Source organism: Populus alba, chromosome 2, assembly GCF_005239225.2.
Source record: "Populus alba chromosome 2, ASM523922v2, whole genome shotgun sequence".
NCBI lineage: Eukaryota > Viridiplantae > Streptophyta > Magnoliopsida > Malpighiales > Salicaceae > Populus > Populus alba.
The window spans coordinates 3,135,496-3,158,664 of NC_133285.1; the positions used below are offsets into that span (position 1 = coordinate 3,135,496).

General features: G+C 35.4%; 2 protein-coding genes across 5 annotated transcripts; one reads left to right on the top strand and one right to left on the bottom strand.

Moving 5' to 3' along the window:
* Nucleotides 1-66: 66 nt before the first annotated feature.
* On the bottom strand, nucleotides 67-13,062 carry LOC118049425 (myosin-9). 4 transcript variants are annotated; one of them, XM_035059423.2, is made up of 28 exons: nucleotides 11,901-13,056; nucleotides 11,631-11,759; nucleotides 11,382-11,525; nucleotides 11,129-11,274; nucleotides 10,892-11,048; nucleotides 9,525-9,583; nucleotides 8,929-9,088; nucleotides 8,685-8,834; nucleotides 8,327-8,463; nucleotides 8,097-8,243; nucleotides 7,884-7,985; nucleotides 7,305-7,362; nucleotides 7,123-7,224; nucleotides 6,542-6,579; nucleotides 6,251-6,377; nucleotides 5,993-6,163; nucleotides 5,715-5,846; nucleotides 5,525-5,634; nucleotides 5,343-5,403; nucleotides 4,889-5,066; nucleotides 4,446-4,651; nucleotides 4,218-4,340; nucleotides 4,002-4,121; nucleotides 3,075-3,173; nucleotides 2,571-2,789; nucleotides 1,603-1,742; nucleotides 1,084-1,337; nucleotides 67-903 (listed from the first exon to the last, which is right to left on the bottom strand). In XM_035059423.2, exons 1-28 carry the CDS (start codon nucleotides 11,901-11,903, stop codon nucleotides 857-859), a joined length of 3,519 nt encoding a protein of 1,172 aa, XP_034915314.1. In that variant the 5' UTR covers nucleotides 11,904-13,056; the 3' UTR covers nucleotides 67-856. The 4 variants fall into 4 exon arrangements, 3 of the variants coding, with proteins under 3 accessions (XP_034915314.1, XP_073263444.1, XP_073263445.1); XM_073407343.1 differs by having other exon boundaries at nucleotides 5,343-5,406; XM_073407344.1 differs by lacking the exon at nucleotides 67-903 and having other exon boundaries at nucleotides 1,114-1,347; nucleotides 5,343-5,406; nucleotides 11,901-13,059.
* Nucleotides 13,063-13,955: 893 nt separating this feature from the next.
* LOC118049426 (F-box/kelch-repeat protein OR23) lies at nucleotides 13,956-18,153 on the top strand. The gene is made up of 2 exons (XM_035059427.2): nucleotides 13,956-15,022; nucleotides 17,574-18,153. The coding sequence occupies exons 1-2, from the start codon at nucleotides 14,070-14,072 to the stop codon at nucleotides 17,863-17,865; spliced, it is 1,245 nt and encodes a 414-aa protein (XP_034915318.1). The 5' UTR covers nucleotides 13,956-14,069; the 3' UTR covers nucleotides 17,866-18,153.
* Nucleotides 18,154-23,169: the final 5,016 nt, after the last annotated feature.

Here is a 23,169-nt window from a genome sequence, read left to right on the forward strand (position 1 = left end):
GAATATGTTGGAAACTAGACATAAATTATAAAGACAAGATGAGCTAATTCTCCCCTCGAAGATGCTCCAAAACCTCCAAGTTGAACACAACCGTCTTATGAGAATTAATACAGCCAGAAAATGTTGAATGCATGTTGCAACTTCAACAACAGAGATCATACATTAAGTAGCAAAGAGCCTCAGACATTCCGAGACTAAACAGAAGTCCCAGTTGATGACATAAACGAAAGGGGGTATGAAATATAATTTAAAGTGAAAATAATACTTGGAAAAATTAGAAATCCTTCTTGTTTAAAACAATCTCAAAACCAAAGGTGGTTTCCCTTAAGGAAATCGGCATCCGAGCTGCTACTTTGGGGCTCCGCCGCATGTGCAAGTTAATGAGAAATTAAATCCTTGTTCTCATGCTCCTTCTCTTAAAATGAACTTGTCGAGTTTGATGAAGCAGTGCAGATTCCCTCGCACTTTTACATAGTTGAAAAGTAAGTAAGAAGCAATTCAAAGTGAAAGGCTAAGCAAACTCATACAGCAAGTTGAGAGACCTGTGTTTTTCACTTTCAGCCCTGGTTAGGAGAAAAGGTAAACTCATCCTGGGTGTTAGTAGTACCAACAATGAATTTACAATTCGATAGAAGTAACCTTTTGACCGTTTAACCTTGGTAATTACTGTAGAAATATTGAGAGAAACACTAGCTATGTATATGATGTTGTGTGTAGAAGTTCAAGCGGAGGAGCCTGCTCTGTATGGCAAATGTGGTTCATATCTAAGCCAACAGGGATTTGTAGGAGCTACTCTGCCATGCCAACAAGTACAGACTGAATAGCTAAAAAGGAAGGAAAACAAAAATAAGTTCCATCAGAAGAAGTCATCAAATGCACCCTCTTTATCACCGTTATCAGAACCTGCACGGTGAATCATCAATAGAAAGAAACGTCAGTCTTCATTACTGAAGCAAGGGGAAAATAATATTGTAACGAATTTCTGAATCATGTGTTGTTTTGTGGAAGAAAGAATTTAATGAAATGAACTGTCATTTTAATGAAAATCTGCAGATACAATTTCAATCAGGAAAGCAAGCTGACCTGAAATTTCTGTTGTTGAAAGATCCTGAACTATCAGCTGGAAAGCATTAGGATCAGGGGAAGAGAAGTCAACTGAGGTAAGGGCAGGAACTGGAAAAGTGAAATCAGAGTCACTGGATGAGGCATCAGAGTTATCGGGAGCAACATCAGCCTGAACATCAATTTTAATGGGCAGGGAAGTTGAATTCGAGTTTGATGAAGCATATAAGATCATTTTCAGCTCTGCAAATTGATCGGACATGGAATATAACATCCTGAGACACGCTAAAACAGGTCAAGTATTAGTCACACTAAGGATTAGTTTATAAATTGTCATGAACAAAGCAGACGTGACAGTGCAGAGATCCAACAAAGTGTGAGGAGTGGTTCAAACTGTCATATAGATATATCGCACCTTATTTCATACATTACTTGTCAAGGATGCAGTATGTTGCACTTTATAATTGACATACAAAATAAATCTGAAAAGATAAATCTTAAGGCAAAGTTATTCTTTTCAGCTTATCACACTATCCTTACTTGTTCAGTGAGGCCTGAAGTTGATAGACTCTTCGTTCAGTTTCTTCTAGTTTTCTGCGTCTTTTTTCACTTAATTTGCAGACTTCTGCATATGTCCTTTCAAAATTATCAGCTCTTTGTTTTTCTGACAACAACAAGGCCTGTCCAACATAAAAGAAGGGCCTACATTTATTAGAATCCAACTATAGGATTTAGAAACCAAAAATCACATTTCTCTTAAACAATATAAATTACAAATTCTAGCTTGAAAAGTATGCAAGCAAGGACAGAGATTTTGACTATTAGCAAAATCTGCTCCTAGTAAGATGCTTTCACCATTTTAAGTATTCTGACAAACCTACTCATACATTTAACTGTGATAATTTATATTCGTTTTCTCAATTGGCAATGTCATAAACTGTTTTCTCACTTTGATTTCTTTTCAATACCAGGTAAAAAGACAGTAACTAGCAAAAACAAAAATGCTGCCTTTTAACCAGCAACACCCTGAAAAGATGAGGATAGGAGGAAATTTAAGAATAAAAGTTCCTAATGAAATACTGGCATTCTGTAAACCTTATTTTCATGAATTTCACGGTTGCTACAAATTGAATAAACCAAATGAAAATTTAAGCAATTCTACAATTAGACAAAAAATAATTTCAAATGGAGAAATGCCCCATAATCTTTTAACATTGATTACATTTTCAACTTAAAAGCCGAATTTCTCAGTTCTTTCCTCCTGAATATTGAATCTTTTCTAAAGTGATTTTCTTCCCCACGAGTTATTACAGTGAAAGCATCTTGCTAGTTGTGTGATTAACCTTGTTCCTGATTAGCGGGAAACTTCTGAAATAGCCGCCTTTGTGTTGTGTTAATCACCTTCTATTTGGCCCTACTATTAATTGTTAAAACTGATCATACCCTTGAACTGAGTGAAATTGAAAATTGGCAAATAACAAAGCTCTGAAGTGAGTGGATATCATCACCTTCAATTTTTTCACTTCAGCATTGAGGTTCTCAACCTTCTTAGAATCTGAGATTGGAGTTGAGGTTTCTATTACAGCAGGATGAACTGCAATTGTTCTCAGCGCAGCACAATGTTCCTCCGGAGGCAATGCATTTGTTTCATCAACTTTGTTTTGGGAAGTTTGTAGAGAAAACCACGAAACATCTATTTCTTGTGCTTTTGCTTCTTCCAAGTCCATCTGAATATATAAATTTGAACATTAGAAAGATTGTCACTCACATACAATCGCAAAAATACTGAAGGCACATTCCTAAAACTCACGAGGGCTACTACCATTCTCAACATATGTTGGTAAGAAAAGATCTTCAACAACATGATTTCAACTAAGGCCAATAATTGTATGAAGCAATGACCAATATTTCAGTCAATACAACCCCCAAGGAAAAGCACAAAACCAAAGGATACAAATCTTTTCCAAACAAAAAAACATGTTGCTTTATATGGCATTCGTATCTTATCTTACCTTTGGATGTTTTTCTGATGGAAAACAGCATCTGAGTTCCTCCACTTGTTTTTCAAGTTTATAATTTTCTTCTTCATCTGAACCTGTTTCTCTTATTGCCTGAGGAAAACAGAAAATGCACAATAGCACACACAACTCAGGAAAGAAAACAGAGAAGCTGTATTCATAGAAAGGTATCAATCTTTGATACAATTAATTTAATTATCTGTTAAACATAATGTATTTTGCACGCCTCTCAATTCCCAAGGGGCTATGTTTATTCTTACTTTATATGGGTGTTCACTAAAATCTTCCAAAATGAGACGTTGACTTCCCACCTTTAGAAATAAATTTATCCAACCTGTCAACCACTTCTCAATTCTCAGATTAAAGTCTATTATTGCTGATGTTCCACGGGAAATCCTTAATGAGACCAAAATATGACATGAGAAGGGAACCCAACAGGCAACCCAAGATCATCTCAACTGCGAACCCACCTAGAACCTCACCCACTATTCACCGTCTCGTCCAACAGATCATCTACTGTTGAATATGCACGACTTCCAAATAAAAGAGAGGAATGTGCTGGACGTTGAAGCATGCAGGGAAAGGTTCCAACAGCTGCTTTTGTAAGTTCTCTGCAGTTTTAGAGAAGTTTGGGGGCTTTTAACATGGAAGCTTCAAGAATGGAAGTGGAAGTGACTTGGAAGCCCGTGATCCAGACTAGGAATAGCTTCTGATTTGAGCCAATCTAGGGGTACTAGGTGCTCCTATACCATAATCAAAGATTTAGTACTCATAGAACCTCTATAAGTACTTAAAGGAAATAAATATTTAAGTGAGTGATTACAAGTGATAGTTTCTAACTGGTACATCAACAGTCAAGAAAACATGACAATGGAAGCACGAACTAGTTACTAAAGATTTATCTTATGTTGATATACCTACCATCTTTACATTTGAATGCTTCTTCCCAGCAGTTCTTCTCCTCCATGTGCACTGAGAGATAGCTGATGCTTTTTTTAGTTTCTTATAGTAAGACACAGCTCTATAGCGACGCCAGTAAGCCTGAAAATATCTTAAAATAACTATCATTCTGGCAGAACATCACAGACAGCCAGGTATAAAATCTGTCAAGGAGCAAATAAACAGATGGGTAACAACCTGAATGATAGTTGCGGCCTCTGAATTCTTGACCGTTCTTCCCCTCCATCTGCTTTGTGAAATAACTGATGCTTTCTTCAGCTTCTTATAGTATGACACAGCTCTATGACAGCGCCAACAAGTCTGCAAATACTTAATTTAAGTAATGATCTTTCTGGTAGAACATGGCTAACAACTAGATCTGCAATTGCACTTGTCAAGGAACATAAAATCAGCTAGGTAAATAACCTGAATAACAGTTGCTGCCTTGGTTTGCTCTCTAAATCTGAAATCCTTACGTGCAGCCATTGCCCGAAAACCTGTTTGCACCACAAGTGCAGATATTCTAATATCGGTATATGCCCTTCTGGCCAATTGTCTTCGCAAATTCTTTTGAATTTTGACAGCTGCCACCTCCTTTCGCTTGTACTTGTATAATTCACGAGCAAGCCTTCCTATACGTCAAGATTAGCGTGAAATTAGATATAAGAACTAAGAAATAAGAACTATTGATACTAGCTGATCAAATCTCCAGATAGAAAAAAATGCACTGTTCAGGAAACAAGAGAGTCAAGCTGTGACCAAGTCACCACAAAAAACTTCCACCTAAATTCTATAATGAACATCAGCTAAGAAATTCAGATACATGTCAACATCCAAAAAACAGACTACATGGTTGCTAATTGACTCACCTCTCCAATGAGATTGTATATGAATAGAGGACGTCCGCAATACAATGTAATCTTTACGAGTAGTGTAAGTTCTAATGTGCCTTTGGATAACTGTAGCTGAGTTGCGAAGTAATCTTGCTTTTTTTGCATCTAGCTCAGCCATCTGTTCAGATCTTAGAAACAACTTTGTTTTCCCCATCTGCAAAGCATTTATCCTTAGTGATTTCTAGCATTGAAAGAATCAAAATGACAAGAGCAGTCACAGCAATGCATATTTTTTAGCTTAACCATGCATCAGCAGCAATAAAGCTCTCATTTTTTATTAAACGATGTCACAGTTCTCATTTATAGCACGATAGATGTTGGTGAGTACTGATATGCATATCCGAAGCACTAGCGTCAAAGGTTATAATTGTAACTTCCTGGTTTGAAGATAATGAGAAGTTGTATAACGTGAAAGTGGTTATAGCATTACCAGATATCCTTTGAGCTCCATCTTTTCCAGAATCCATTTGCATGCCACCTTTTCTTCATAACTGCTACAAAACAAATGATCTTAGGACATGAACCCGGAAAATTCTGCAAAAAATTTAAGTTCACCAAGAAGAAAACACGAGAATTATTTTTATTCAATTTGGAACATAAAGAAATACTTACTTCCCTTTAAAAATCTCTGGAGCAAGAATACCAAATCGAATTAGGAATTCAGAGAAGGTCCTATGAGCAGGGTAACCGGCACATTTGATTCTGATTACCTCTAGAACTCCCTACATGAATTACTATTTCCTTGAAACACATACAACTAGTATTAGACAAGAATTCAAACAAAATTCCAAATTTTACTTACACCAGAACGTAACTGTTGAATGACATTGATATTGTCAAATGTGGCAGGTTTTAATAAATTATTTGGTTTCACACATCTAATGTAGTATGGCTCTGTGGAATTCAGTATATCCATCAATTGCTGTAGTTGGATCTGCATCAAATTAGGTCAAAACATCAGTACCATGATTCTAGGTGCTATGATCACTCATGATATATGAAATTATCCAGTAAATAAATGAAGCTTTAGTGTGGTAAAGTTTCCACCATGGTTCCAAAAGAGAAGATAGCAAAGAAGACCTTAAAACGGGAACAAATGGATGAGAACTTGGATGGTTTGGCTGACTCCTCTGAAAGTGGAGGAAAGAGGCCTGCTATAAAAGAGCATTTTGAAGCACTCAACAAATCTTGATGTTCAGCAACCACGTAGTATTTGTTTTTGTCTAAAAATTGACCAGACTGATATTGAACCTGAAAAATAAGTGCATGAAATGATAATGGCTTATTAAAATTGCTAGCCAAGTAATTGTAGAGTATAATGCAGGAATAACAGCTCACCTCTCCAGCATAATGAACAATGGTAAAATCCGAGCGAGTCAATTTTGGCTTGATGAACCGCTTATGGTCTTTGAATGTTTGGTAGAGCTTTTGTGCAAATGTCTCGTGAGTTGATTTTGGAAACATGCTGCAAGACAAAAATGCTCACCACTTAAGCAATTCAGTAACAAAAATTAGAGGACTGCAAAGAAAGAACCTTTAGTGGGATAACATCACAATGAAAATTGCACAGAAAAAACAAATTCCTATGATTAATTCTGCAGGCCTAGGACAAAAAATATATAAACATACCATGCTTCGTCAAGTAGAGCAATTATCCCACCCGGTTTCTGCAAAAGAACTAATTAGAGATCTTATGCATCAAATTTCAGTCACCAGATCATCTACTAACTGTTGAATTGCTGAAAGAGAAATTCATCCACTGACTTAAAAAGGATGATAAAGAAAATGCACCAGATTTATGTTTTCCTTAATGAATACCATTCCCTTCATCTTTTTTTCTTTATGATTTATAACCTGACATCTGAAGCTAAAATATACAGAGGGTGCAAACAGTAAAGAGTCCTGGGATACATTCACAGACAACAGTCTTGGAATTTCCACATGGAAACAACATGGTACATTGCCCAACCAAAATGTTGCCACGTCCTAGAACCTAAATATTGTTCAAATGCACTTCTCTGTGGGGCAAACCCCTATTGACAAAATCAAGTTCCACTTAATGACTACTTCTGTTAAAAGGGATATCAGGCATGAAGCAATCATGTAAGCCCAACCTCCCTTACCGCTAGACTGTAATTTATAACTACAGGGAAATATAAAGAGAACCATGTAGGAATATATAAGATTGAAGAATTCACAAGTGTGTAAACCTTCTCAATAAGATCCAGAACATCTTGATTATCAACAAATTCCACATAGTTCCAACTGATTTCCTCTTTTGCATACTGCTCTTGCTCCATCTTGAATACATGCTGAATGGAACATGGCTTTCAGATTATAGGATGAGAAACATGAGCAACTAAAAGACAATCAAATATGACTAACCTCATACCTGGTTGAAGTGTTGTTGCAGCTTTTCATTTGTAAAATTAATGCAAAACTGTTCGAAACTGTGAAATGATGGTGAATTAATTCAGGTCAGAATAAAAATTTATTCCAAAAGGATGTAATATGACATCAGATGTTGACATAAACTGTAAAATGACTGCTCAAAGGTGGAAGGACTCCCAAGTTTCTTCACTGTAACAGGGTAGGAGCTCAAGGCTCCCTATGGCTGTTTGTTCAATAACAAAATAAGAAATGAGATTCTCCACTATCCTAATGAGTTGTGATTCAGGACCCCCAATCCTGAATGGCAGTATAATGTAACCCAAGTCACTAATTCTTGACAATTCAGAAAATTGTAAGCCTAAATAAAATATCACACCATAACTTGCTGTGAATCTTCTAATTCAAGCCAATACAACTGCACCATCGATCAAGATAGTGCCATACCATGGTCCCTTCCTTCATAGGAATGCATTTTCACATCCAACTGCCTATCTATCCAATTATGTGTGCACGTGTATATGCATGTACCTAGTTTTGTGTGAATGTATGAGCATTATTCGTTCATAAAATCAGGCATTACCTGTTAGCCTTAAAGCTTTCGAAACCATAAATGTCAAGGATCCCAATCAGGCACTTTGAGTTAGGATCTTGCCCAATGGAGACATTAATTTTATCCACCAACCTGGACAGAATAAGCGTAGATGCATCCTTAGAGGAACATAGACTAAGAAACCACTTTAATGTTCTATAAGCTACCAAGCCTGTAACAATGATCCATTAACTACCCGCTTACCACTCAAACAAGCGAGAATATATTGTCTTGGCCAAACCATCCCTGCTGACTGCTGCAGCATGAGGATCAAGACTTCTCTTGATGATTTCTTCTGGGGTTATCATTACACGCTTGCATAGTGCATCTTCCAATGAAAGAGGATCGCACCTGAAACAATATCAACTCATATGACATTGAAATATGAAAGTGAAATGAAATCTAACCATAAATCTATGAATCTCTAGTCTCACATGAGAAGCTCTGCTGTCATTTGAAGATGAAATAGGGATTGCTCATCTTTTACTACAGCTGAATCAATGTCTTCATCCTTGTCAAAATTGATATTACCGAGATGAAGAATCGCAGCCACAACTCTGAAAATAGCATCCTGGGAGAGAGATTGCAGTTATCATTTACAAACAAGTTTAACACTTTCCTAGCTGATAAATTTTATTGGCAAAGCACAAAAGAACAATAATGATACATGAAATGCTTACAGATAATTCTATCACTATAGACATATCATCATCCTCAAGATAACGAGTTTAAATAATACAGGACAAGAAATGAAAAGAACAAGCATATTAGTATCAATAGCAGAGGCCAGACCTGCTCTTTCACATTTATCCCCACAACATCCATGGCTCTCCTAGTGGTGATATACTCTTGGGCATCACTAACACCAACCAGCTCATAGCAATTGGATTGATTAAGGTAGTGAAAAGACTTGGGATTTCCCAGCTTATATTTCTCAATCTCCTGACAAGACTCAAAGTCTATTAGCTATAATGATGGCTAGATACTTGATTGACTACAAAGGTAGGAAAAAAGAATATCTAGCTAAGTTAACTACCTCTTGTGGTGCAGCACATAAAAGGTAAAAACAGTGATAGTTGCGCTCTGGGTCAGAAATTTGGCAAACACGAGACCTCTCGAGAAGATAAGTTCTGATAGCTGCTCCAGATATTCTTCCCTTCTTATCAAACTGGATCTCAACAAATTTTCCAAAACGGCTGAACAAAACAGTCAAGATGACATCAGAAGATAGAGACTGCCAACTATGCAAATGAGTGAAACACATTCACAATCATCCACTCTCTCTTAACAGCTGGAAAAATTACATGTGAAAAAATAGAGGAGGTATAATCTAGATACTAATAGGTTGATGTTTTCTTGTAACTATTTCCAAAGTTAATTAGCAAGCCTGCAAGTATGTGAGGTCACAGTATGTAAAAGCTTGTGGTACTTGTAGATGCAAAGACATTCTTTAAATGTTTCCATCCTTTCAGGATACAAATAAGATTACTCAGAAAAATGACTCTGAAAGGGATCTGCTTCTATATACATGAAAATCAAATTAGAAAATAGTGTTGAACAAAGTATTTTCTGATTAAGCAACAAGCACAACACAAACTAAAAGGATGAAAAAGCAGGCATGATATTTCTCACCTAGAATTGTTATTTTTAGCAGTCTTCGCGTTGCCAAATGCTTCAAGAACTGGATTTGACTGCATAACACTAGTTAGTACAATGACTTAAAATTTTTCTAAGTTAAAAATTCAAAGAACATAGCTAAAATGAAAAAAAGAGGCAACCATCTGGCATTCATTTCAGCTTCAGTTTTTACAAATGATAAAAATTAATAACTTTGGGTCTCATTAAAATAGGAAAAAGAAATGCAAATAAGCATGGAAAATCCTACATTGAGCTCAAATATAGGAAGACATGTTTGTCATACATTTAACTCTAGAATTCTTCAAATGTGCTTATGTACAGCTCAATGGTATAAGGGATCCAACTTATGTAAAGCTCAATGGTACAAGGGATCAAAACAATAAAAACACTGTGATCAACAACAAACCACCCATAGAGCATTACCTAATCAAACATGCTAAAGTTGCCAACTAGTCCAAGATATTGTCCTTGATAATCTACTCAGTTTCCTGCTTCTACATAATACCAGGATGGCTTACATAAAGCAGCATGTGTCCACCAAGACAAAACTGACTTTAAAATTTTAAACCATGCTGCACGTACCTAGGTGATTCAATCATGACCAAGATAATTCATTACTGAACAATGTATATCCAAGCTATAAGCAAAAGGATCAGACCAAGAACAGTTCATGAACTCCACCTTAATAAACCACTAGAACTGAATATCAACCTTGCCTAATTTTTCCTGTTCTCTGATATAAAGGTCCACATCTGGGATGATGGCTTGTAGGATGCTATTAGCTAGTTTTGCATCATATGTGGTGCCTCGGGTCCTATTCTGGGAAAATATCCTTTTCTTGAAGCATTAAAAAAAATATGCAATGGTATCTGCTTGATTTGTATGTTGTCCACTTCTTTAAAATTATTCATGAGTTTCTATAGAAAACCGAATTTATGTTATTTCATTATTATTATTATTTGTTCAGTACCATATTTTGGTAAGCAGTTCTGCATGCCAAATTTGCGCTCCAGTCTATGAGAAACCATTGAGGATTAGAACATTTATTTCAGTTACACTAATACTTCACAAAAGGATCACAGCACAAAATTAGGACTTGCATGTTTCCTTTTGGTGTACTATGCTACACTAACATGCATGTATATGTTCACACTTGGAATGGTGCATATTTAATTTGCCAACGAGTCACAACCTGCTGTGAGTGCAGTGTATTTTTTCAGTTACATACCATCTATATGTCTAAGAGACTTCATGCCTCGTACACTTCTCTGAAGAATTTAGTTATCACTTTTATTTGTATAAAGTGTTGGCCCTTTCAAAACATTAACTAACATGAACCAGAGATTTATCATTCAACTTACTTCTAGAACTTGCTGTTCAACAGTCCGTCCTTCAGCACCAGAATGGCCACCCAAATATGCAAGGTAGCGCATGAGCATTTTAGTTGTTTCGGTCTTACCAGCCCCACTTTCACCGCTGACCAGAATTGAGTTGCTTCTACCCTCTTTGATCATTTCCCTGTTTCATGTGTTGGTAGATAATTCCCATAATCTGTCAAGCAAGAAATACAAAGTGAAACACAAACGATACATGCTCACCTATATGCAACATCAGCAATTGTAAAAACATGAGGGCTTAGTCCTTCAATCGGGGCTCCTTTATATCGCTCCATCATGTAATCATCGTATAAATGTGAGAGTGGTTGAAACGGATTGACAGCAATTAGAATGTTTCCGCTATAAGTCTGCAGTGACATCAAAACATTAAAATACAGTCACACTTGATGAAGCAATTAATTTCTTACTATAACGAACATCAATCAACACAACTTAAAAGACAAGGTAATCTTACATAAATTTCATTGATTTCATATCTAGTTGCCAAATTGTGAAGGACTGCAGGCTCATGCAAATACTGCAGCCTAGTCATGTCATCAACTCCACCGGAAGGAGCCTCCACATCATTCGGATAAATCCTCGATGAACTTACAGCAACCTGCTCAACATGAGAATAAAATGCACAAATTAGACTGCATAATAATAAATAATTCAAAACAACTATCATAATAAATTCAATTTCACGACGAAGAAAATCCCTTACTGTCTTTCCATCACTAGTTTGAACCTCAACTTGATCTTGTTCAATATTAATTACAATTCCATCTATCCAAGCTACTTCAGGATCTTCAACCCAAACATGAGAACCAATTTCCACATTCGCCGGCATTCCCTGCAACAGTTGAATTTACTAAAAATAAATAAATACTTGATAATGCAAATGTAATTATGGAATAAATTGAGATAATTAATATCAACAATTTTCAATTCCAATAAATCTTGTAAGCAAAGAAATTGATCAAAAATCACATACCATTATAATCTTCTAGGTATCGACAGATTAATTCTGCATTAAAAAACCATTGAAATCTATGAAAGAGAGAGACGCCATATTCCAGTTCCAGTTTTGTCCCCAACGCGGCACCGAATTTACCCAAATTATCGTGAAAGAAATTATCTTGGTGTGGAGCTGTCGCAGAAACCATCAATTTCTCCATTTTTGTAGCCTGTCTCTTGAGCCGCTTTCGACGGAGAAGCGGGTAAAAATGCCACCCGTCCCTAACTATATTTAAATTAAATTGAATTAAAATCATTATTATTCTCTCTTAAGAGAAGAAGAAGAAGAAAAAAAAAACCACAAAGATTTTTTTGGTGCTACAAGGGGCCAAAGCCCGAAATCAAAAGGACCCATGGAATTAGCCAACAAGAGAGTCCAGAGCTCCTCTGGAACTACATCAGTCTTTTCATCGCTAGGTCCATATCATCTCCAAACCTGGCGCCCCAGTCAGCACAGATGTTGCCCTCTTTTAGTATGCGCGCCTGCTTGAAAATGAACTCCTATGGCCTTCCTCTAGGTTGAGAGATTTTTCAGAGAAAGGGGGAGTGAGCTTCCTGCGACCAATCCCTATTACGCAGCATAGTAATGACATGTTGAATATCACTTTCCACGGTGATTTTCCTTTAACCTTTGTCCCATGCAAGTTCTAATCCATGAATGACAGCCCAAAGCTAGGCTTTAATTGATGTGCAGGTGCCAGGTTAATTTGCATGCAAATCCCCCTAGAAACCTACCTACCACACCAGTCCCTGATAATGCCTCCAGCGCCAGCGTCTCCCGGATTGCCCCTACTAGCTCCGTCGATATTGAGTTTTATCAACTTCTTGGGAGGAGGCGTTCATGTTATTAGTTTTTCAGTGTAGCTGCTAGTTCCCACCGCTTGTTTTCCCAATAGGCGGGCCTTGGTGTCTTGGTGATGTCCATGAAATTCATGATAGCAAGGTTGTAGATATCCTTAAAGTCTCACTTATTTCGCCATCTCCACAGGCTCCAAACAGCAAAACCATCTTTTTAAGTAACCTTTAAGGTTGCTTATACACCAATCTACCCGATAATATGAGAAAAACATTTACTTTTCGTCATCAAGGAGGAGCTTGGACCAGGATAATCACGAAGAACATGAAACACAGATTCAGCAATACCCTGACAACAATAACAACTAGGGTCTTGGGTAAGTGATGGATATGGCTGTGTTCACTTGGGGAGGGTGTTACAGTGATTTTAATTTAAAAACATATTAAAATAATATTTTTTAAAAAAAAAACATTATTTTTAATATTAAAACATTAAAATAATTTTAAAACATAAAATAATAATAATTTAAAATAAATAAATCAAAATTTTTAAAACTCAAACATCCTCTAGCTTGCGATGAAAAATACAAAATTAAATTTTTTTAATAAAATGTAATATTTTCCACTTTAAATTTTTATAAAATTGAAATAAATATATTTTAGAGGTTTTCTTAGTGTTTCACTATTTTCAAATAAAAAAACTAAAATGTAACTAATACAATTTTTTATATATATACACATAATTTTAAGCAATGTAAAATATTAATATTTTAAAAAAGACAATTTAACACCCTTTTTAACCCATAATAGTGGATTTATCTACTACTTTTTTTTCTCTTTAGTAAACCTAACTGGGTTACTTGAATTGTCACCCTAGAAAGTCATGTCGAGACTTCATAATTTTTTTATTTGATAATAAGTAATATCTACTAATTTATATATTAGTTTTTTTTAATAATTTTAATATATTAATATTAAAAATAAAATAAATACTTTAATATATTTCTAAATATAAAATACTTTTAAAAAAATAACTTAGAATTCAAGATTTCAAGTACAGTTAGTTTGCGTTAAAGCTTTCTAGTTTCTTGTACTGACTTTAGAAGGAGCAATTAGGACAAAGATTAGGACTAACAACCATTCTAATCACCAATTAGCCTTTCACTAATCCAAAAGTCAGATACGGATGATGCTCACTGCTTCCACGTGTCAAATAAAAAGGAAATGTCAAATGCACAGAAGGCCCTTTGCCTTTTCAAAAATCTTCTTGCCCAACAAGCTAAAAAGAAGCAGCTCCTGCTGCTGCTAAGGATCGCTTGAAAAGAGAAGAAAGAAGAAGAAGAAGAAGGAAATGGAGACATATGCTTCGTCATCATTATCACAGCTTCAAATTAATGAAACCCAAACCCTAATTCCAGGTCTGCCAAACGACATCGCATCACTAATTCTGTCACTGATCCCATACTCGCACCATGCCCGCATCAAACCTACTTGCAAATCGTGGCACGCCTTTCTCTCCTCAACCAAAGCCCTATTTTCACTCCGCCGTCATCCCCGCCGCTCTAACCACCTCCTAATAATCTTCCCGCAGGATCCATCCATCTCTGCTCCTTACCTATTCGACCCGCAAAACCTGGCTTGGCGTCCACTTCCACACATGCCATGTAACCCTAACGTCTATGGACTCTGCAATTTCACTTCAATTTCGATGGGCCCTAATCTATATGTTCTCGGAGGGTCTCTCTTCGACACCCGGTCTTTCCCCATGGATCGCCCTTCTCCAACATCGTCTGTTTTTCGGTTTAATTTTGTCGATTTCTTGTGGGAGGAACTGTGTCCAATGTTGTCACCGCGTGGTTCTTTTGCCTGTGCGGCGGTACCTGATTCGGGGCAGATAATTGTGGCTGGAGGAGGGTCGAGGCATGCGTGGTTTGGTGCGGCGGGGAGTAGGATAAGTTCGGTGGAGAGGTATGATGTTGGGAAAGGTGAGTGGGTGGCAATAGAAGGGTTGCCGAGATACAGGGCAGGGTGTGTGGGTTTTTTGAGTGGGGATGGGGAGGAAAGGGAGTTTTGGGTGATGGGAGGTTATGGAGAGTCGAGGACGATTTCGGGGATTTTTCCTGTGGATGAGTATTATAAGGATGCTGTTGTGATGGACCTGAAGAAGAGTGGATGTGGGAAGTGGAGGGAGGTTGGCGATATGTGGAGTGATGCGGGTAGAGGGAGGCTCGGGAAGATTGTTGTTGTCGAGGGGGATGAGGGCCGGCCTGCTGTTTTTATGCTTGATGAGAATGAGATTTTCAGGTGAGTCATTAGATTGTTTGTCCTGTTATTGCCGTGAAGTTTTTTGAATTGTTAGTGTTTGTTCTGTCTTTAAAGTAAGAGTTGACAGCTATCTGATCGAAGTATTAACTACCTCATTGGTATTTATAGTTAGGGATTCTGCTGTGTAATGTTTCTTTTAGATGTTATTTGATTGTTCTCTGTCGGATTCTGTTGTGCTACGTAGAAGTAACAACAATTCAGTTTCATTTAATGAACTAGATAGCATTTTAAATTAATTAGAGTAGATTGTACAAGTAGGCATGGACACCCTACTAGTAAGTAAAGGGAAAACCATTTTCTAGCAGAAAAGCCCTGCCATTGCTTGTAAGTGGAATTGCCTACTCGTGTTTGTGATTGTTATATGAACTTCTTTCCTTTTTCTTTTTCTTTTTTTTTTTTTTTTTTTTTGGGGGGGGGGGGGGGTTTATCAGTTGAGCAGCTTTGTCCTTCCAGCCAGGAAAACTTATTTGTGCTTTATTGGTCCTGGTTAATCGTCGCTCATGCATGGGCTACTTCTAGTTTTCCAGAATAGTGTCTCTGAGGCCAGCTGGCACAGGTTTGGGGTGGACACAACTGCACAAATTTTATACATGGTTATTAGATTTCCAAATACGGTAGCATTAATCAATAAAATACTATAAACACATGTTTTTTCTTGTGTTTATATCATCTGTTGTCTTCACTGTATTGTATCTTATGTGTTTCTTTACCTCAACTGTCAAGAAATTTTATTAAAAAATGCAACAAACTCATTTGCCCTCGTATTCCATAACAGATTGCTTAAAACAAGATGAATACTAAATAGGATCGATCAAGAATCTTAATGAATTAATGGCACATCACACATAAACAAGAGTAGGTTATATTGTTTCCTTTTTTTCTTTGATATGCTTTCTCTTTTCAAGTTTTTTTTAATTAGTAATTGCAGTTGGTATTAATATTATTGGATTATAAGAAGTCTTGGTCACTGATCACTGCCGGTATGCTTAGCTAGGCAATGTGGGGGCTATTGCATATGGTTCTGTAAATGGCTGTCTATTGTGAGTCTTCTAGTCCTTTTAGCTTCTTATATTTTGAGTTTTTTTTAAATAGTCAGGGTTAATGTTTGGTAGGATTTTCTTAAAATTCAAAAACAGTAGTTAAGAAATTAAGAACATCACCCATACTGAAATAGCATCCCACTGAAGAAGCCTTGCAATTCAAATTAGCCCATCTAAGCTAATTTGAAAACCATTCCTTCCAATTTCAACTCACCCTTGGATATTTCAGACTCTCTCCACTCTCATTTTTCAAATGAAACATCAAATGACATATTCTTGTTTTCTTTTCCCAGAAAAAGAAAATTTTCCCCTGTTCCTTGGGCAATGAGAGAGAAACGTTTGTTCTGGTGTCAGGATTTGCATTTGAAACTCATTTGCATTGAATTCTTTGAATGTAAAATTATTATGAGTGGGAGGTCAGTTGAAGTGTTTACCACTGTCATTCATATAGGAGATGATGCAGATTAATATGTGTTGTGTTTGGCTATAAATATTGACCTTTGCACTCTCTGCTAACCATTCAATGATCTGGTTTGTGTTTCCATTACAGCCCTCTGTTAAGTTTCAAAACATAGTCGAGCCTAGTAACTTTCTTTCTCTTTTTTTGGCATGGAGGATAATTTTGTTTGGACTATTGTGGCGCTACAAATTTTTTTTTTTTTTTTTTTTTTTTTTTTTGGGGAGGGGGGGGGGGTGTCCTAAACAAGGAGAGGTTGAATTCAAAACTTTTCTCTCAACCCATTAGCAAAAAATGGATGTCACTTTGGAGCACACGCGGGTAGCCGCCCCGCGTGGCTTAAAGAAAGCCAAAAGAGCTTGAACTCCCACCGAGAGACTCGAGTCTTATAAAAGACGCCACTCTACGAGGGAAGTCCTCTGGTCGAGTCCTTGCGAGCACTCACACGTGTGTGAGTGTGTGTGTGTGTGTGTGTGTGTGTATTTGACATATTTTGTGTATATGTCTTATTGATTAAATACTTTTTATTATTAATTCATCCTGTCAAAGCTATTCAAATTTTAAAATGGAATGGTTAGAACAACTGCAGCATCTGTTTTCAGGTGTTTCCACCATGTTCATTGAAAAGTACAGATTCCTATTCTGATTTGCAGTTCTATTATTGTGATATTGGAATCTGATTTGATTCTTGTATTAATAACAGTGGAATGCTTAATTTGAAGTTCTCTATATGTTGAGATTACCTTATTTATACAATCAACTTGGTAGTGTGACACTTTTGTTTTTGGTAGGTACAGGTATAAAGAAAATGCTGGTAAACAAATATGGGCTGTGTTTTTTATGTCTCTGTAACAGCAGATTATTTGAGGGTTTTTGTTATATGATCACATAGAAATGGCACACGAGGATCCTTGTAGCCAATCTGAACTAGTTTGAGATTGAGGCTTGGCTGTTGCTGTCATTGTTGCGAATTAATTTATTTGATTTTTTGGATGTTTCCTTGGTGGTGCTAATTCATGTGTTCTCATTGCAGATATGACATGGCTTCAAACTGTTGGCAGAGAGAATCCATTGTACCTCGAAAAGCTCCTCGCAACTCCTCATGTGGTTTTGCTGTGTTGGATGGGGAACTACATGTAATGACTTTTCTGCGAGGAGATGATTTAGTCAAAACTCGAAGGTCAAGGCAGCAGAAGAGGGGAGGAACACTTTTCATCCAAATCTATCATCCTAAGAAGAAGACATGGAGATCACTCGTTACAAGACCACCATTCTATCACTTGTTGGATTTCAAGACTGCAATTATGTGCACCATTCGGCTCTAGACAATTACATCTTGTGAATATCATAGTTACAGCCACCCGATTTATGTAATAATTATGTTGCCTGAACCTTGTCCGTGGCACATAGCACATGGTGGAGGCCAATGTACATACAGAACGATGAAGCACGGTACGGCACCGGTTTAATTTTAAATGAATGTAACTACAACGTTTTCTTACATAAATATGTAGTGTGCATAAAAGCAACACAGTGTTATCGAGCTTTTGTAAAGGAAAAGACGTCCAAATAAGTATTTAGGTGCTGGAAATAACATATGCCCATTTGAATTTCTTCTCGTTTTCGGGGCATTCTCTGTGGCTCTAACATCCAGCGAGCTTTATGCAGGTGAAGTTTTGACACTCTAGTTGAGTGCACTCGATGCGAGTGGAAAAACTCGGATAGGATTCTTTCCTTTAGAACAGCTGAATTTTCTATTCTCTTGCATAACTTTGTCAAGGGCCAGGACTCAAAAACCCCTGTTATGAATTGCTAACTAAAAGTCATCCAAGTGATGCAAGGACGATAGTACTTTAGATCCTCTTTGTTTCGCAAAAAAATAAATAAATAATTACACTCCATTCCCCACTTCTTATCCTTGTCCCCTCATCCGTCCGTCCTCCTACCTTTGTTAAACAGAGGTAAGCACAGTGGCCTTATCCAGTATGTATGGGTCCTACTTCGAAAAAAGTGGATAAAATAGTTTTATTAAAAAGATATCGCATTTTTTTCTTTCGTGGTTTCAACGCGGTTAAAATTATGTTTTTTAAATGATTAAAATTATTTTTTAAAATATACTAATATTAAAAAAAAAAATTAAAATTAAAAAATATATTATTTTTAATATATTTTTAAATAAAAAATACTTTAAATTAAAACTATCATTACACTTTTAAATATCCTCTTAGATTGGATTTGACAAGTTCAATTATTGAATTTGACAAGTTAAAGTTAAATTACTATAAAATTCATTCAATAAATTTAGTCACATCAATGTTTGATTTGATTCAACAAATTACTACAAAATTAGTTGAACGATCAATATTTGATCTGATTTAACTAAAATCTTAGAGCTGATTAATTTTTAAAACCCAAGATTTTTGAATCACAAACTAGGTTAAACAACTATGATATAAAATCTTTTACAGGGGATGGAAAGGAAACTTATTTTGAACATATGAGCTTTTTACCTTTTTATCGAATCGCACTTGCGAGATATTTGAGCATGCAAGATCATTACACGATTCCACTAGACATCTTCATCTCTGAACAGTACGTATGAGATTTCAACTATGGCGTGCTGGATAATATCTGTATTCGAAACATCCTCTCTTTTTTTCTAGACGTCTATACAAAACAACGCCAATAGCATACAAAAATAATCTATAAAAGTTTTATATAAAAATACGTGCAGGTTGAACCTTATACTTTGCCTCAACCCTTTATTGCTTGCATTTTGCCCTTTATCTCTTCTTTATTTCAATGTTTTGATTTATTAAAAGATATGTTTTATTTATGGTTTTTTTATATATATATATATACATTGGTTGATAGAACAACCAATTAAAATGTTGGTTTTTATAACTTTAAGAGATATAGCTTAACTAATTAGGTTATGAATTTATTTACTAGAAATCACCAGTTCGAATCCTACAAATTTTAGGGTCACTAGAAACTTACATGGTCATTAATTTTAAGATTTGTGAGATTAGTTGAAGTATACTCAAACTGGTCTGGATACTCATATTAATAAAAAAAAAAAAATAATTGATTTTCACAACCAATAAACATGAGACTCTTCATCAAATAAATTAACTTATATTTACAGCTAGAAAGCAGCTTGTACTGTCACCTTACAATAAACTAGGCTACGTCTTCATGAGTAAGTTATACTAGCCGTGCATCAAGTTTAGGTATGTTGGGTTTGGTACTAGTTAGACTTCAAAAATAATTGGAGCTGATAGCGTGTTAAATTTAGGCATGTTGGGTCTGGTGTTGGCCAAATCCAAAAGATAATTGGATCTAGCACCATCAATTTATAGATTTTTACATAAAATCATAAAAGAATTATTTATCAACTAATATGCTTAATTAAACATGTTTATTAGGTGTGTTAAAGTCTATCATAACTCGTCATATCTTTATTTTTTATTTGGATAAAATAAGTAAAATACAACTCAAAATATGATGAAAGTAAAGTTATATTACAACCCTTCCTCGATCTCTACAAAAAAAAAAAAAAACTAATAAGCTATAAATACACCATTAGTCCTTTAAAATAAATATTCATAATCTTCGTTCTTTATTATATTAGAGCATCTTTCTCTAAAATTTTATTGTATTTTTTTTTTTTAAAAAAAATATACTTATTTAAGCATATGAGAGATTTTACTTTCACCAAAAATACTTATTTGCAGGTAATAGTCACAAGTTATTTTGATTTATCAAACATCAAATACAAATTATTAATCACATTGACCGAAAAATATAGATAAAATTACTAGTAATCGATTATCAAATCCAAAAATCCTATTTATGAACTAGTTGGATTTTTTTAACTTCTGTAATAACAGAGCAGTCCAGTACATTATCAGCTGCATGGGGAGGCTCAAGATCCACAGGAGTTTTTCTATAGATTCTCACAAGAGAAAAATAAAATAGGGATCACGTGAACATGGAATGAATCCACAGGTCGGTATGCGACAATGTCCAAGATCTTGGTTTGAATTCAATTTTGAAATTGACTGATCTTTTTTCTTTGCTGCTCTCGTCGTAATTAAATACTAGTCTATTCGTAGCATACATGCATGTCTTATAGCTGACTGCGATTGTGGCTGATTTTGACTTTTTATTTTTTCTACCTTGTTTACCGAAATTCTAATTTTGGTTTTGATATATGTCAATTTAATCCACATTTAGTCGAATAATCAACAAATAAATAATTGTTCATGAAATATTTTTGGTGGCGAAAGGATCGTTTCAGGAGGCAAATTATAATTAAAATAAAAGGCACTTAATTATATTGGACGAAAATTAAAAATATCTTAATTTTAAGTTTAAAAACGAGTCAATAAATCCATTATTTTTCTGGTGTAACATCAGTTTTTCCTTATTTTACATCACAACCAAACTTGAAATATAATTTAGAAAGAAGGGGAGTAGTGAAGCTGCAAGGATTGTACATATGCCTCATCATCTCCATTTTTGGGATTAAGCTTGTATATACTTGCAGTACTGAACCAATAATTAGAACGCCAGATCGAAAGAAGCAATATCAAGAACTTGGATCCTGATCACGAGTGTTTTCAGCAATGGAAGAAGAAGCCACGGGAACATCCAGTGCTGTATGTTCGGAAAATGCAGGAGGTGAACGCGCAACAACACTCCCAGCCATGTTCATCCCATTCAATTTGCAAGTGCCGGAGCCTCCTGGTATATAAGTGCATGGATTAGGACCGGACGGAGTCACCGACCCTTTTTGGAGGAAATGAAACAACAACCCCTCCTGCTTTAGCCATCGGATTCCTAATGGCCTCATTTCACCGAGCTGCAGAGAAGCTGAAAGAATCGACACCATGAACAAGGTGGCGAACGCATTTTTCCTGAGGCATAAACCCATCTCCTAGAAAAAGAACAGAATGTTGTTCTTCGTTCTTTTTTCCCCCCTCAATTGATCAGTACCTAATGCTATTCAAGCAGAAGACCGTTCAGAGGGAGATTTGTTAATTTACTGCTAATTTTTCTGAGATGGAGGGAGATATTAAGCTTCTGATGTGGTGCAACAATGAGGATACGAACTCATATATATAAAGATGGAGACGTCTCAGCATTCTTTTTGCCCTTGCTAAGAGTTTAATATTGTTTTGACCGATGCCCCTGTGAACTTTCTGATGTTTCTGAGTTTGACCGAGCCATGGGTTTGAAGGTTGAAACTGGAGGTGGAATTGATCAAAGTCCGTTGCATAGCTGAGACCCCGAATCAGCAGTCGTGCAAACCGCAGAAAGGTTTATGTTTAATGTTGATCCCCAAAAAACTGTTCATCATCACAAGGAAATAATTAATTATGATTTACACTGCCAAAATTTGTAGTATTATATTACATTATATATAAGCTAAAAATGCAAGCCATTGTTTACGAAAGTAGCTTTAGCGTGGGAAGAAGGGGCAAGACTAAGCTGGCTCCGATGTTTTTCCTTACCATTGAATTCCAAATTGGACAGCCAAAAGTTACAGGATTGAATTCAAATCGGAGAACCAAAATCTACACGACTGCATGCATAGTGTTTTGAATGTTATGATTTTTTCTTAATTAACAAAATTATCCAAGGAAATCTAACCATACTCTCAATTGAACGAACGAACATTGCATATATAGGAATAACTAGACAATTCCCCGCGCGCGCCGTGATGGGGCCGAAATATTTTTACATTAGGAATAATATCCAAACCAGGAGAAATTCTCTGAGAATGTTATTAACCTTAACTCAACGCAACGGTTAAAATTAAAACCTTTTGAATATATATATATTTTTAACTTGACTTTCAAATTAAAATATATAAAAGTTATTTTGGCATGACCAAGTCAATTTAACAGATTAAAAAAATATGGACAACTAGTAAAAGCATGAATTGAATTTAAAATTATTTTCAAGATAACATCTTTTCTTAAAAAAATATTAAAAAGGTAACATGTTGGATCAACACGAATCAACTTGTCAAACCTGCTTCTTGAATCATGAATTTTATTGAGTTTAATAATTTTTTTATTCTTGAAACTATTTTTATTTAATTATGTGATAAAAAAAAATAGATACTTGCAAAACTGAGTACCAACTCAATATCGTGATTTTTTTTTAGATCAAGATAATCCTATAAAAAATATATCAAAATAAATCATGGATCCTAATTCTCAATAATTATGTTTTTTTAATAATTTTTTATTTAATAATATGATAAAAAAATAAATGCTCAAAAAGTCGAGCACCAACTCAATGTTGATATTTTTTTTTTTATGATTGTGATAACCTCATAGAAAAAAAATCGAAATAAATTGTGATTCTGAAATCATAATAATAATGTTTTTTGGGAACCATTTTTTATTTAATAATATGATAGACCATTTTTATTTAATAATATTATAGGAAAAAAGTAGATGATTGTAAAATTAAGCACCAACTTAGTGTTAAGATGTTTTTTCAAGACTATAATAACCTTGTAAAAAAAATTAAAATAAATAGCCAAGTTTAATTTCTAATAAGTGAAATATGAAAGTTAAAAAACAACAGAAAAGGAAGAAGAAGAAAAAGAT